At 44.3% G+C, this 14,108-nt stretch overlaps 1 protein-coding gene across 1 annotated transcript in view; it reads right to left on the bottom strand.

The window, feature by feature from the left end:
• Positions 1-14,108, bottom strand: part of LOC110505531 (latent-transforming growth factor beta-binding protein 2) — a 145,898-nt gene that overhangs the window by 25,626 nt on the left and 106,164 nt on the right. The window contains exons 10-18 of the mRNA XM_036962678.1: positions 7,418-7,540; positions 7,141-7,305; positions 4,152-4,628; positions 3,424-3,443; positions 3,199-3,235; positions 2,462-2,560; positions 1,386-1,511; positions 753-881; positions 253-372 (exon numbers count right to left, since the gene is read on the bottom strand). Coding sequence (XP_036818573.1) covers positions 253-372; positions 753-881; positions 1,386-1,511; positions 2,462-2,560; positions 3,199-3,235; positions 3,424-3,443; positions 4,152-4,628; positions 7,141-7,305; positions 7,418-7,540 — 1,296 coding nt within the window. The remainder of the gene's footprint in view (positions 1-252; positions 373-752; positions 882-1,385; positions 1,512-2,461; positions 2,561-3,198; positions 3,236-3,423; positions 3,444-4,151; positions 4,629-7,140; positions 7,306-7,417; positions 7,541-14,108) is intronic.

Here is a 14,108-nt window from a genome sequence, read left to right on the forward strand (position 1 = left end):
CTCTACATTTACAAGGGCACGCTCACACACACACACCAATAATCATGCCCATATCCTCCCTCTGGTATTGCCTCCTATTTAAAGTCTACACTTTGTTTTTCCCCTGGCTCAGAGCTGAGGAAAATACAACAATGTCTGTTCTGTGGCTGGATTAGATATGAACCCAGTGCAGCCAATAAACACCCATGGCCAGCATTGTGATGTTCTGAAAGTAAAGAGTATCAAGGTTGTCTGTCTCTGTGCTGGATTCACCTTCACACGGCCCTTTCCAGGACTTGGCGTAGCCACTCTTGCATTCACAGGTGTAAGATCCCTCCGTGTTGACACAGTCACCATCCTGGCACTTGTTGGCCATGTCACACTCATTTATATCTGCACAGAATCCCCGGAACAGGTCAGAGAGGGAAGTAACAAAGAGTGGCTATTGTTCTATGAATATGGCTCATTAGAGAAACATTGCTAGTCTGAAATTGGCCTTAAATTGCCTTGAAATACAACATAAAAGACTGTTTGAAAATGATGACACATTACACTTATATAGCACGTTTAAAAAGCTCAAATGTGTCTTCTTAGAGCATCATTCATATTTAAATCTGTCTCTCAGTTCCCCTGGTCGCTCTGGGGAGGGCTTTAGCTAGTATTCTCGTGTGAGAGCACCAGCTAGTACAGTATTTATGTGAGCAGTGAGAACATCACTGGGTGAACATCCCTTCCTAAAACTACAGCACCCAGCATGCTTTTCCCCATCTCACCCTGGCAGAACTTCCTGTTCTGGGTGATGACCTGGCTGTAGCCGCTGTAGCATTGGCAGGTGTAGGAGCCAAAGGTGTTCACACAACGGCCCTTCCCTCCACAAGGGTCCCCCTCACACTCATTCACATCTGGACAGAGACAGACAAGGAGGGAGACAGACAGAGAGGGAGAGAGAGAGAGGAAGGGGAGAGAGACAGAAAGACACAAATAAAGAGAGAGATAGACATAGAGAGAAAGAAAGAGGGGGGAGAAAGGCAAGAGTGTTCCATTTCAGTTCCATTTCACCACTGGAGACCTTGTCCTTTCCAACCCTTCATTCTGGAGCCCCTCCACAGTGCAGAGTGGAGTGCAAGCATTCCTCAGTGATGGGCCAGAGCAGGGTTTGGACGGCGACTGCAGAGTGAGGTAACGGATCACAACTCCGTGGCAGCTCTCTGGATTGCTCCGACCTTGTTGTCAGGCGTCGCATAAAGGGTCAACATAAACACAGGGATCGCTTTCACTTGGCTCTTGAGTTCTCAAGGCCTCTGTGCTTGTATCGTATGTGGTGTGAACGGCGAGGCTCGTGTTAAGACAATGATATGGAGAGCTGACAGAAGCCCCCTTTGCCCACCCAGCTATTCCCGTCTTACCGATGCAGTTGGTCTGGAGCGCGCTCAGCTTGTAGCCGGGGTCACAGTAGCAGGTGTAGCCTGTCTGCACTGGTACGCACAGCCCATGGCCACATATGGTTGGAGTGATGGAGCACTTGTCAATATCTGTGAGGAGATACTGACACTGACTTACCTGTGTGAACATTCAATACAATACAATACAATACAATACAATACCAACAGACATGCCGTGTTCGTCCTATCCTATTAAGTTGTCTTTTCCACACAACTCTTCTTAAACACTATCTACTCCAAAGGAAGTTTACTCGACCACCACGTGTTTTTCTCCATGGAAACGCGCAGGCTGTTTTATGGCAGGCTGCATGGAGGGGACACGTTTTACTGCGGTGTAGTGTTCAAACATGTGGCAGGGGGCGCTCACTAACAGTCAGGATGACAGGGAGGGGCCATGCACTGTTAAGCCTGTCATTGGACTTGTCAGTTGTTTGTTTCAGTCCAAAGTGGTTCATGTAAACATGAGCTGAGGGTGGGCTGCTGTGTTTGACTCAGAGCTCTGACCCTCTCCATAGGATGACCGCGAGTCACAAACACACAGTCTTCTCTCTCTTCTTTTCATGCAGGCCTGGCGTCTGTCCAGTCCAGACAGTTTCCTCTTCCAAAAGGCACACTCTCTCTGGTTTCTCGCCCTCTCGCCCTCTGTGCTGCTCGGAAGCCTGAAGCCAAGTTGGCTTGGGGGAGAAGGTCCACGAAGAGGACAACACATCCTCTGCTTCCCCTTGCTAAACTACGGGTCAGCCCTAAGAAATGTCTATCAAACATGCCTGTTGGACATTCATCAGTCACAAATTAACTGAGAAATCCCATTTGTATCTAGAAAGCATCAAGTTTAATTGCAATTCTACATTTAAATAGTTATTGGGGAGCATTATGAGTAGACTGTTCCAATTCATTGAATTACCAAAGCTTGTCACCCCATTAAATCAAACTAAATCTGCGTCTGCTAATGTACTGTACTCATCTAGCATCAGTGGATGTTGAGGCACAGTGGCCAGTGCAGTGGAGACCATGAAGTGTATTGTGACCATGCCTCTCACCTGTGACCTGAGTGGCCACATTGATGGAGGCTGTGTCCTTGCCCTCAGATTCAGGCCCCAGGTTGATGGGAGAGTCAGGAGTCACTTTCTCTACCACATCTACTGGAGACAAAGTTGGAGGACAAGAGAGAGGGAGAGAGACAGAGAGAGAAACATAGAGAGAAAGAGAGAAGAAAGACAGAGAGCGAAAGATAGAAAGACGAGGTGTCAACGTGTCAATGGGCCAATGGGGAGAGCACACTGGATATCCAACAGCCTTGGCTGCTGCTACTTTCCCCTGAGTGACCCAGTATCTGCTTTTCCAACTGGCAATGGCATGACAATCACTCACAAGGTCCTCCTACGGTAGCATGGCAATGATATAAAGATGAAATATGCCCTTTATGCTTGCTAAAAACAGATAACAGACATCAATCAGCTGGACCCATAGATGGACTCAACCTACAGGCTGTCAATGTTTTCATTGGCAGGGGAATCCCGGGGCAGGCTGCCTCTGCTGTGTGCTTTGTGTGAGCAATTTATAGAAAATGGATCAGGACTCCATGTGCCTGACTACTTGATGAATCTCTGCTTTCTCTGGCACTCTCATTGGTTTTATCAATGCACCATGAGGTGTAGGATCACTGTGTAAAAACACCACAGTAAATTACAGGCTGAAACTGTGATTAAGAGTTATGAATATGAACAGACACCATTGTGACAAGGTTCTTTGATGGATTGGGATTTAGATACATTACCTGGGTACTTCAGTGGGGAGTCAGTCGCAACAGGACGCTGTGGAATAAGCAAGAATAGGTTCGAATTTGGTTATAACAAAATTTGTTTCTCTCTTTTGACAGTTTTTATCATCAATGTATTTTTCATATCGATTGCAATTACTTAATACCATAGGAGTCTTAAAGCTAAGACGCTGTGATTTTCTTCTAACATAAACATTTTTTTCTGAGAGAAGAGGAACTCACCGGGTTCAATATTTCCACATCTGTTTGGAGAGAGAGAAGCGGCCGTGTTATCAGTAGAGAAAACTGACATTCGGTTAGCATTACCATGCATTGTCATTGAGATATCAATCCATGTTCTCATCGGGCGTTTTACTGTTTAGACGCCATCTTAAGGTCTTTGTTTCCAATAAAACTCATCTTACAGCACATTTATCCCTAAAGCCAGGGAGAAGACCTTGACTCTGATCATGTACTATAGAGCCTATGGAAACATTTGAAACAGATATCTCAGATAGTGAAAACACAATCCCTAAATATTTATGGTCTCCTTATATAAATAATTTTGCTCGGGCCATGCCGATAATTTATCTCATAACTGTAAATCAGAAGAATGTTTCACAGAAGATCCAGAGGTCGCAGATGTTTGACCTGTGTGGATTAAGTACTCTGCTCAAATGCTTATGGGAGGTGTATTCTGACAGATAGGGGAAGCGAATACTGTTTGATATTTAGTAGATGAGGATAAACCTGTTATTTGTGGAGATAAAAACATCCTGTTGATGTTTTCGTCTGTGTAAATAGCTACTTTATCCTCGTCTACTAAAAGGTTTTCCATTGTGTAACCTCGTAACTTCAGACCCATTTTAATACAGTATGTTGTAGAAATAATATTATCAATGGTCGACTTGCTACCTTATTTGGACACAAATACCTCAATAAAATATGCCTAACAATATAATTGTTCTCACCTTGAGGCTGGCTGGGGGTCTCCCCAGCTGGATGCTGGGTGTCTGGGACTGGATGGAGAGGGTGTTGTGGTTGTTGGGGGGTGTGAGGGTACTGGGGGATCTGGGGAGTCTGGGGGAGCTCTTGCGGGTGCTGTGGATGGTGGGGTTTGTGGGATTGATGAGGGTACTGTGGGGTCTGGGGGTGGTGGGGTATCTCCTGTGGGTGTTGTGGGTGTTGTGGTTGGTGGGGGTGTAGTGTATGCTCTGGTTGATGTGGTTGGCGGTGGTAGGGGTACTGTGGGATCTGTGGGACGTGGGGCAGCTGCTGCGGGGGCTGAGCTGGCTGCTGGGGCAGTTGGGGGTGGCTAGGGTTTTGGGCCTCCCAGGAAACGCCAGTCCTCCTCAGCTCCTCTTCCTCCAGCTGTCTCAGGGAGATCTGCACGTCGGAGCGCGAGTATGTGTAGCCGTGGCCAGCGGGACAGATCTCCTTGAAATGGTCTGCAGGCGTACAGGGGCAAACAAAGAACCATAGAAAACATCATAAGGCCATATTCCCCCCTTGGGCTCCTGAGCTAACATGAAACGCTGCCAGACAGTAATTATGGGTCGTATTTCTGTCTGGTGTTCGCAGCAATACCAAAAGCCATCCATGTAATACCATTATGTACAGCATGCCATACTGTAGTCTCTCCTCTGTGAAGGAGATTGGGTTTCATCCATGGCCAGGGAGGGAGCTGCCAGGGCAGTGACAGCCGTCAGAGAGGCTATCACAGATGGGATGTGGATGTGTCAGATGGGTGTGAACGTTTAAATTAAATTGGGATTGTTAGCGTTTAGAAGAAATTTGTGTAATTGAAATAAAACCAAAGAGGAAGACGTGAACTTTAGGATACTTTAGTAATATGCGCGATACATATTACCAAGACACATGCAATTCTTTCTGCCTGCCCACTCCTCTCTCCGCTCGCTTGCTCCTTCTCTTTGCTCATGATGTGAATGTGTGTTCAGTCTTCGGTCTGTTGCGTGTAGAATATCCTAGCCTATTCATTGATGATAGGGCCCTGCTTTACTGAAGTTGCGAGACACATGCAAGCCAAGAAATTGCGAGATACAGCATTTCGTTTGGAGTTGACTCTCCACCACTACGTCACTATCGTTAACAGTTGGGAAAATGGCAGAGAAAGGCAAGTGACAGCAGCGAAGTCCTGTATGACAATAATTTGAGAAGGTAAATGAGAAGGTGATAAAATGCAAATGTACAGTAAATGTAGTACAGGTGCAATGCTTAACCATCTGAAAGGGACGCACCGTGAGACCCAAGGATGGATGGACGGAGTAGCCATGACTGAGGTAGATGGAACTGCATCAACCCCTAGCGGTCATACGCAAGACCATATTTTGCCTTGCGAATTCACATGCAATTTTTTTTTCTTTTTTTCATAGCATTTAAACTAAGAAAAAAAGACAGGTTTAAAGATATATATTTGTTTTTCATTTGTCACATCCCTAGTTTCAGACACAGGCTCAGGGCAGTGCCAGGGGGGCAGTGTCAGGGGGGGAAGTAGAGGATCATGTAATACTAACTGACCTTTGAACTCTGGGCAGGAGAAGAGTGAGTAAGCGAGCCAGTGCCAGTGTGTGGAGGACTGACTGAAGAAATAAAAGGAGGGTGATTGCATCTCTTTGTGTTGGAGCCCAACACATTTCAACAGGGGTGAATCTATTACAGTTAAATAGTATTGTACCCTGCCTGACCTGGAACACAGGCCTCTATGACAATTTTATAATGGACAAATAATCTCTAGAATATAGATACCAATACTGACAGCACTGTGGTTAGGTGCAACTGTAAATGCAAGAAGCATGGATACGATGAAGTCTCCTAACTGATCTGTCTAATGCGGATAGAGATGGGGATTTGTGCTCCTATTACGACTAATAATGAGTCTGGATGCTCTGTGTTCAACATGGCTCTAACAGCTTGTCACGCCATACAGATGTTGGGATCTTAATTAGATTCCCCTTTTACAGGACAACTTCCTGCAAGGAAATGTAAAACATGTATCGTATTTGAGGTTTAAAAAGGCTTCTGAAGTTTGTAATTTCCACTTGGAAATTTCAGACTTGATTTTCCCTTAAGAAAAATGTATCAACCCCTACAAAAATATCCATGAATTATAATCCACATTATAATTCACATCTCCTGTAGCTGCAGTATTATTTTCCTGCTGTAGCAAACTGTTTCACATGAAGATCCTTCATCTGTACAAAAGTCAGTGTCTGGCGATGACAGGGTAATCAGGCTGTATGTGGACTGCATCTACACATAGAGCAGAGCACTAGTCTGGCATAGCACCATGGAGGTCTGGCTCTCTGATATCGGATCTATGACAACCTCCATGAATCACTTGCCAAAACGGTCACTGCTCTAAATAATGGCCTTTTCTTTGACGTTGAAGATAAAATCGGCAAGAAAAAAAGAGGATGACAACCACAGCCCATGTTTGATTTGGCTTGACTCGTTTTTCTTTCTTTGGGAGACATGGCTGGACTATAACTGGCGTTTCTCTCCAAGGGCCTGTGTGATAACACACCATTCACTCCCACTATTATAATATTATACAGTCTCAACATATAAAGGTTCTGTTGTTTTGATCTTATTCCACATCAAACACATTGGGTTATCTTTGAACTGCAATACATGACTGGCTATCCAGGCCAGTATAATATAGTGAGTGAAGCCTGAATGACTGATGTGTTGAGTAGCATGTACTGTATGCTTTCATTAACATCACAATACGCAGCCTAAGATCCCACATTTCGTCCCGCTGTTAAAATCCAACCCAGCCAATGAATGAATCCAACCCAGCCAAGTGTAATCAAACTAGAGATATTTAACGAGTTCATCGAGGTTGTAGTGTTGAGAGAGAGATAAGAGAGAGAAATAAGAGAGAGAAATGAAAGAGAGAGAAGTAAGAGAGAGAAATAGAGAGAGAGGGTGTGTGGGTACCTGTGTCTGGCAGAGGGCACCTCTCGCAGGCCGTGCCCCAGGCCTTGCCCACACGGCTGCAGCAGCAGATCTGTTTGGTGATGTGCTGAGCGAGAGGCAGAGAGCAGATCCCCGCTGACGCTGAGCGGTAACACATCCCCCTCTGGTCCGACACAGCCTTGTCCGCTGTCCGAAAAAAACATATACAAGCCTCCATGAGACAGACCTCACAGACCAAGGAAACACCATAAGACAGACAGACCATCAGACGTAACAGGAAGGCAGTAGGAGTACTCACAGACACAGTGGCTCCTGGCAGGGTCCAGCATGTAGCCTGGTTTACAGGTGCATCTGTAGCTTCCTCTGGTATTCAGACACTCAGCGTTCTTACAGATCCCGTTCATCAGACACTCGTTGATGTCTGAGAAAAGAAAACACTCCATGGTAGTACAGTATCTGATTGTTGGGTTGTCATCGTGAAACAGGAAAGGGTCTTCCCCAAACTGTTGCCACAAAGTTGGAATCACAGAATCGTCTAGAATGTAGTGTAAAGATGTCTCTTCACTGGAACTACGGGACCGAGCCCGAACCATGAAAAACAGCCCCAGACCATTATTTCTTCTCCACCAAACATTACAATTGGCACCATGCATTTTGGTAAGTAGAGTTCTCCTGGCATCCGTCAAACCCAGATGGTGAAGCGTGATTCATCACTCCAGAGAACGCGTTTCCACTGCTCCAGAGTCCAATGGCAGTGAGCTTTAGACCCCTACAGCAGACGCTGGCATTGTGCATGGTGATCTTGGCTGGTGTGCGGCTGGTTGGCCATGGAAACCCATTTCATGAAGCTCCCGACGAACAGTTATTGTGCTGACGTTGCTTCCAGAGGCAGTTTGGAACTCGGTAGTGAGTGTTGCAACCGAGGACAGACGCTACATGCTTCAGCACTCGGCGGTCCCATTCTGTGAGTTTGTGCGGCCTACACTTTGCCGCTGAGACGTTGTTGCTCCTAGACGTTTCCACTTCACAATAACAGCACTTAGAATTGACCGGGGCAGCTCTAGCAGGGCAGAAATTTGACAAACTGACTTGTTGGAAAGGTGACATCCTACGACGGTGCCACGTTGAAAGTCACTGAGCTCTTCAGTAAGGCCATTCTACCGCCAATGTTTGTCTATGGAGATTGCATGGCTGTGTGCTCGACTTTATACTGTACAACTGTCAGCAACGGGTGTGGCTGAAATGGCCAAATCCAGTCATTTGAAGGGGTGTCCACATACTTATAGATGCCCTAGATGACATATGATAGATGCCCTAGATGACATATGATAGATGACATATGATAGATGCCCTAGATGACATATGATAGATGACATATGATAGATGCCCTAGATGACATATGATAAATGGCTTTTTTTAACAATATAATACATCAGAGCAGAGTGGAGTGACATCACTAGATAGTGTGAAATGCACGTGAACTGTGTACACACACACACGCTCTATTGTATTTGTTCTTGGTATCTTATCAAATATTTTTTTATAAAACAGAGCAGAGATGGGTATGTCTTAGATTAGCATCCCTGTTCCTACAGTTTATTTCCCACACTGTGACCAAGGTCAATGCATCCTATAAGCTCACGTTAGGAAACATACTGGAGGCAGAGAGTGTTTTTCCCCCTCAACCATGTGTGGAAAGGAGGAAAGATAGCGTGATGGTGAGTGGCGTTTGTTTATGTGTCCATTCAACAGCAGAGAGCTGTGCTCCTGAGTCACCCAGCCAGCCAGAGGAGGTAGCTAGTGGCCCAGGCAGGAGGCAGGAGAAGAGCACCACATGCCTCAGCCTCTTAGTCATGCCACCACATTGGGACCATGCAGGGTTTGTTTTTTCACAGAGTTAAACAAAGAGTAAATCATTAGGCCTTTTCCCATCGCCGTGACGACTGGAACCTGACAAGCTGCCATGGCAAATTTTCCCAATAATAATGTATCTGCTCTTGTTTTGCTGGTGTGCTAGCTGGTGGAAATAGTGAGCTTATAAGGGAACAGGCAGGGTCTGGGGAGTGATGGGAGGCCAAACAAACTATCATGTGAGTACAGGCCTCTCTCTCTATATATACTGTATATACAGTCAGCTCCAAAATAATTGAGACTGTGACACATGTTTTGTTGTTTTGGTGCTGTACTCCAGCACTTTAGATTTGAAATGATGCAGTAACTATGAGGTTAATGTGCAGGCTGTCAACTTTAATTTTAGGGTATTCTAATCCATTTAGAAATTACAGCACTTTTTGTACATTTTAGGGGAGCAAAATTATTGGGACAAATTCCCTTATAAGTGTATTAAAGTAGTCAAAAGTTTAGTACTTGGCCTCATATTTCTAGCATGCGATGATGACATCAAGCTCGTAACTCTACAAACTTGTTGGATGCATTTGTTGTTTATTTTGGTTGTTTCAGATTATTTTGTGACCAATAGAAATGAATGGTAAATAATGTATTGTGTTTTTTTTGGTCACTTTTATAGTAAATTGAGCATTGAGACAATTGAGACATGGATTGTGTATGTGTGCCATTCAGGGGGGTGAATGGGCAAGAACAAATATTAAAGTGCCTTTGAATTAGTCAAGAACTGCAAACGTTGCAGTTTTTTTCATGCCCAACAGTTTCCTGTGTTTCTCGAGAACGGGTCCACCACCCAAAGTAAAACTTGACACAACTGTGGGAAGCATTGGAGTCAACATGGACCAGTATCCCTGTGGAACGCTTTCGACAACTTGTAGAATCCAAGCCCCAACAAATTGAGGCTGTTCTGAGGGCAAAAGGGGGTGCAACTCAATATTAGGAAGGTGCTCCTAATGTATTATACACTCAGCGTACTGTATATATACAGTGCATTTGGAAAGTATTCAGAACCCTTGACCTTTTCCGCATTTTGTTACATTACAGCCTTATTCTAAAATGTATTAAATAAATCATCAATCTACATACAATATCCCATAATGACAAATTGAAAACAGGGTTTTACAAATTTGTATGTATTAAAAATGTATTAAAAATAAAAAACATAAAAAACATATTTACAGTGCCTTGCGAAAGTATTCGGCCCCCTTGAACTTTGCGACCTTTTGCCACATTTCAGGCTTCAAACATAAAGATATAAAACTGTATTTTTTTGTGAAGAATCAACAACAGGTGGGACACAATCATGAAGTGGAACGACATTTATTGGATATTTCAAACTTTTTTAACAAATCAAAAACTGAAAAATTGGGCGTGCAAAATTATTCAGCCCCTTTACTTTCAGTGCAGCAAAATCTCTCCAGAAGTTCAGTGAGGATCTCTGAATGATCCAATGTTGACCTAAATGACTAATGATGATAAATACAATCCACCTGTGTGTAATCAAGTCTCCGTATAAATGCACCTGCACTGTGATAGTCTCAGAGGTCCGTTAAAAGCGCAGAGAGCATCATGAAGAACAAGGAACACACCAGGCAGGTCCGAGATACTGTTGTGAAGAAGTTTAAAGCCGGATTTGGATACAAAAAGATTTCCCAAGCTTTAAACATCCCAAGGAGCACTGTGCAAGCGATAATATTGAAATGGAAGGAGTATCAGACCACTGCAAATCTACCAAGACCTGGCCGTCCCTCTAAACTTTCAGCTCATACAAGGAGAAGACTGATCAGAGATGCAGCCAAGAGGCCCATGATCACTCTGGATGAACTGCAGAGATCTACAGCTGAGGTGGGAGACTCTGTCCATAGGACAACAATCAGTAGTATATTGCACAAATCTGGCCTTTATGGAAGAGTGGCAAGAAGAAAGCCATTTCTTAAAGATATCCATAAAAAGTGTTGTTTAAAGTTTGCCACAAGCCACCTGGGAGACACACCAAACATGTGGAAGAAGGTGCTCTGGTCAGATTAAACCAAAATTGAACTTTTTGGCAACAATGCAAAACGTTATGTTTGGCGTAAAAGCAACACAGCTGAACACACCATCCCCACTGTCAAACATGGTGGTGGCAGCATCATGGTTTGGGCCTGCTTTTCTTCAGCAGGGACAGGGAAGATGGTTCAAATTGATGGGAAGATGGATGGAGCCAAATACAGGACCATTCTGGAAGAAAACCTGATGGAGTCTGCAAAAGACCTGAGACTGGGACGGAGATTTGTCTTCCAACAAGACAATGATCCAAAACATAAAGCAAAATCTACAATGGAATGGTTCAAAAATGAACATATCCAGGTGTTAGAATGGCCAAGTCAAAGTCCAGACCTGAATCCAATCGAGAATCTGTGGAAAGAACTGAAAACTGCTGTTCACAAATGCTCTCCATCCAACCTCACTGAGCTCGAGCTGTTTTGCAAGGAGGAATGGGAAAAAATTTCAGTCTCTCGATGTGAAAAACTGATAGAGACATACCCCAAGCGACTTACAGCTGTAATCGCAGCAAAAGGTGGCGCTACAAAGTATTAACTTAAGGGGGCTGAATAATTTTGCACGCCCAATTTTTCAGTTTTTGATTTGTTAAAAAAGTTTGAAATATCCAATAAATGTCGTTCCACTTCATGATTGTGTCCCACTTGTTGTTGATTCTTCACAAAAAAATACAGTTTTATATCTTTATGTTTGAAGCCTGAAATGTGGCAAAAGGTCAAAGTTAAAGGGGGCCGAATACTTTCGCAAGGCACTGTACATAAGTATTCAGACCCTTTGCTATGAGACTCGAAATTGAGGTCAGGTGCATCCTGTTTCCATTGATCATCCTTGAGATGTTTCTACAAATTGATTGGAGTCCACTTGTGGTAAATTCAATTGATTGGACATGATTTGGAAAGGCACACACCGGTCTATATAATGTCTCACAGTTGACAATGCATGTCAGAGCAAAAACAAAGCCATGAGGTCAAAGGAATTGTCCGTAGAGCTCCTAGACAGGATTGTGTTGGGGCACAGATCTATGGAAGGGTACGAAACAATTTCTGCAGCATTGTACATCCCCAAGAACTCAGTAGCCTCCATCCATCTTAAATGGAAGAAGTTTTGAACCACCAAGACTCTTCCTAGAGCTGGCCACCCGGCCAAACTGAGCAATCGAGGGAGAAGGGCCTTGGTTAGGGAGGTAACAAAGAATCCGATGGTTACTCTGACATGGCTCCAGAGTTCCTCTGTGGAGATGTGATAATCTTCCAGAAGGACAAGCATCTCTGCAGCACTCCACCAATCAGGGCTTTATGGTAGAACGGAAGCCACTTCTCAGTAAAAGGCACATGACAGCCCGCTTGGAGTTTGCCAAAAAACACCTAAAGACTCAGACCATGAGAAACAAGATTTTCTTGTCTGATGAAACCAAGATTGAACTCTTTGGCCTGAATGCCAAGGTTCACCTTCCACCAGGACAATGACGCTAAGCACACAGCCAAGACAACGCAGGAGTGGCTCCAGGACAAGTCTCTGAATGTCCTTGAGCGGCCCAGCTAGAGCCCGGACTTGAACCAGATCGAACATCTCTGGAGAGACCTGAAAATAGCTGTGCATCGACGCTACCCATCCAACCTGAGAGAGCTTAAGAGGATCTGCAGAGAATAATGGGAGAAAATCCCCAAATACAGGTGTGCCAAGCTTGTAGCGTCATACCCAAGAAGACTCGAGACTGTAATTGCTGCCAAAGGTCCTTCAACAAAGTACTGAGTAAAGGGTCTGAATACTTATGTACATGTGATATTTTAGTTTTAAATTCTTTACAAATGAGCAAAAATGTATAAAAACCTGATTTTGCTTAGTCATTATGGGGTATTTGTCTGTAGATTGACAAGGAAAAAAACTATTTAATCAATTTTAGAATAAAGCTGTAACGTAACAAACTGGAAAAAGACAAGGGGTCTGAATACTTTCTGAATGCACTGTGTGTGTGTGTGTGTGTGTGTGTCTGTGTGTGCCTGTGTGCGTGCATGTGTGTTGGTGGTATGGGGGATTAAAAGGGGAACAAGTTTAAGGTCATAAATAGCTGACTCCCCCATGACTTATCCCCAAGCCCCTCTGTTAGTAATGATGTAAACAGGCCGACTCAAGTGTAAGCAAATGGGCGGACATTGTTTCCTGTTTGGGTGAGCCATGGGGCACATAAAGAAGACGCAATGGACAACTCATGTCATGGGGTTATACACTATGAGCTCTGACCAAACCATATCTCTTGGGGAAACGGAACTCTGCTAGCTCCCACTCAGAGAGACAACACTGCTTGTGGAGGCGACAGGGACTATAGGGATGTAGAGCTGAAGGCTGAAGTTTAACGTTAGGCTCAGCCTTCCTTCATCACATGGGGTCTGTAATCCAGGGTCAGGTTGACTCCAGATTAGTGTTAGTGGTACAGTCTGGTCGGGGGTAAGAGATTGGAACTGACAGCCTGTCATGACCTGCACTAATCTCAACACCTATCTGACTTCATGGTTGGTCGCTCACTCATTCTCCAAGAGACATTCTCTGTTATTATATACGCACAGATGGAACACACATAGACGTCCATCAGAGCCCTCCGACAGGTTTCTCATGACGCCATTGTTATTGTAGTAATGACGCGGAATGATGACTCCACCCAAAGAGTCCCCTGACTGCGCTTAAACTGACAACCTGCCGGCCCTGAACTCACCCGACTCGCCATTTCTCACTTTATGACGGCAGGGCCAAAATAAGCTTGTAGAGGATTCACATAAACAACCAGGATAATTATTTACTGTCATTGTAAAGGAAATATCTAGTACTATTGGAGTGGGGACTGGTGGGTCCTCTGTGAAGACTGAGGTGTTTAAATGTTTTGAGTCAGACACTAAACATAAGTCAAGAAGCGAAAAACCCATCCATTTGAGGATTTGGGAAGAATAAGTGTTCCTTTTCCAAATCTTCTCAGATACATGTAAGAACTTGACCGGTCCTTAGATGGAACATCTGTCAAATCTCAATCCATAATGTGAGAGTTCAGT

This window comes from Oncorhynchus mykiss, chromosome 25, assembly GCF_013265735.2.
Source record: "Oncorhynchus mykiss isolate Arlee chromosome 25, USDA_OmykA_1.1, whole genome shotgun sequence".
Taxonomy (NCBI): Eukaryota; Metazoa; Chordata; class Actinopteri; order Salmoniformes; family Salmonidae; genus Oncorhynchus; species Oncorhynchus mykiss.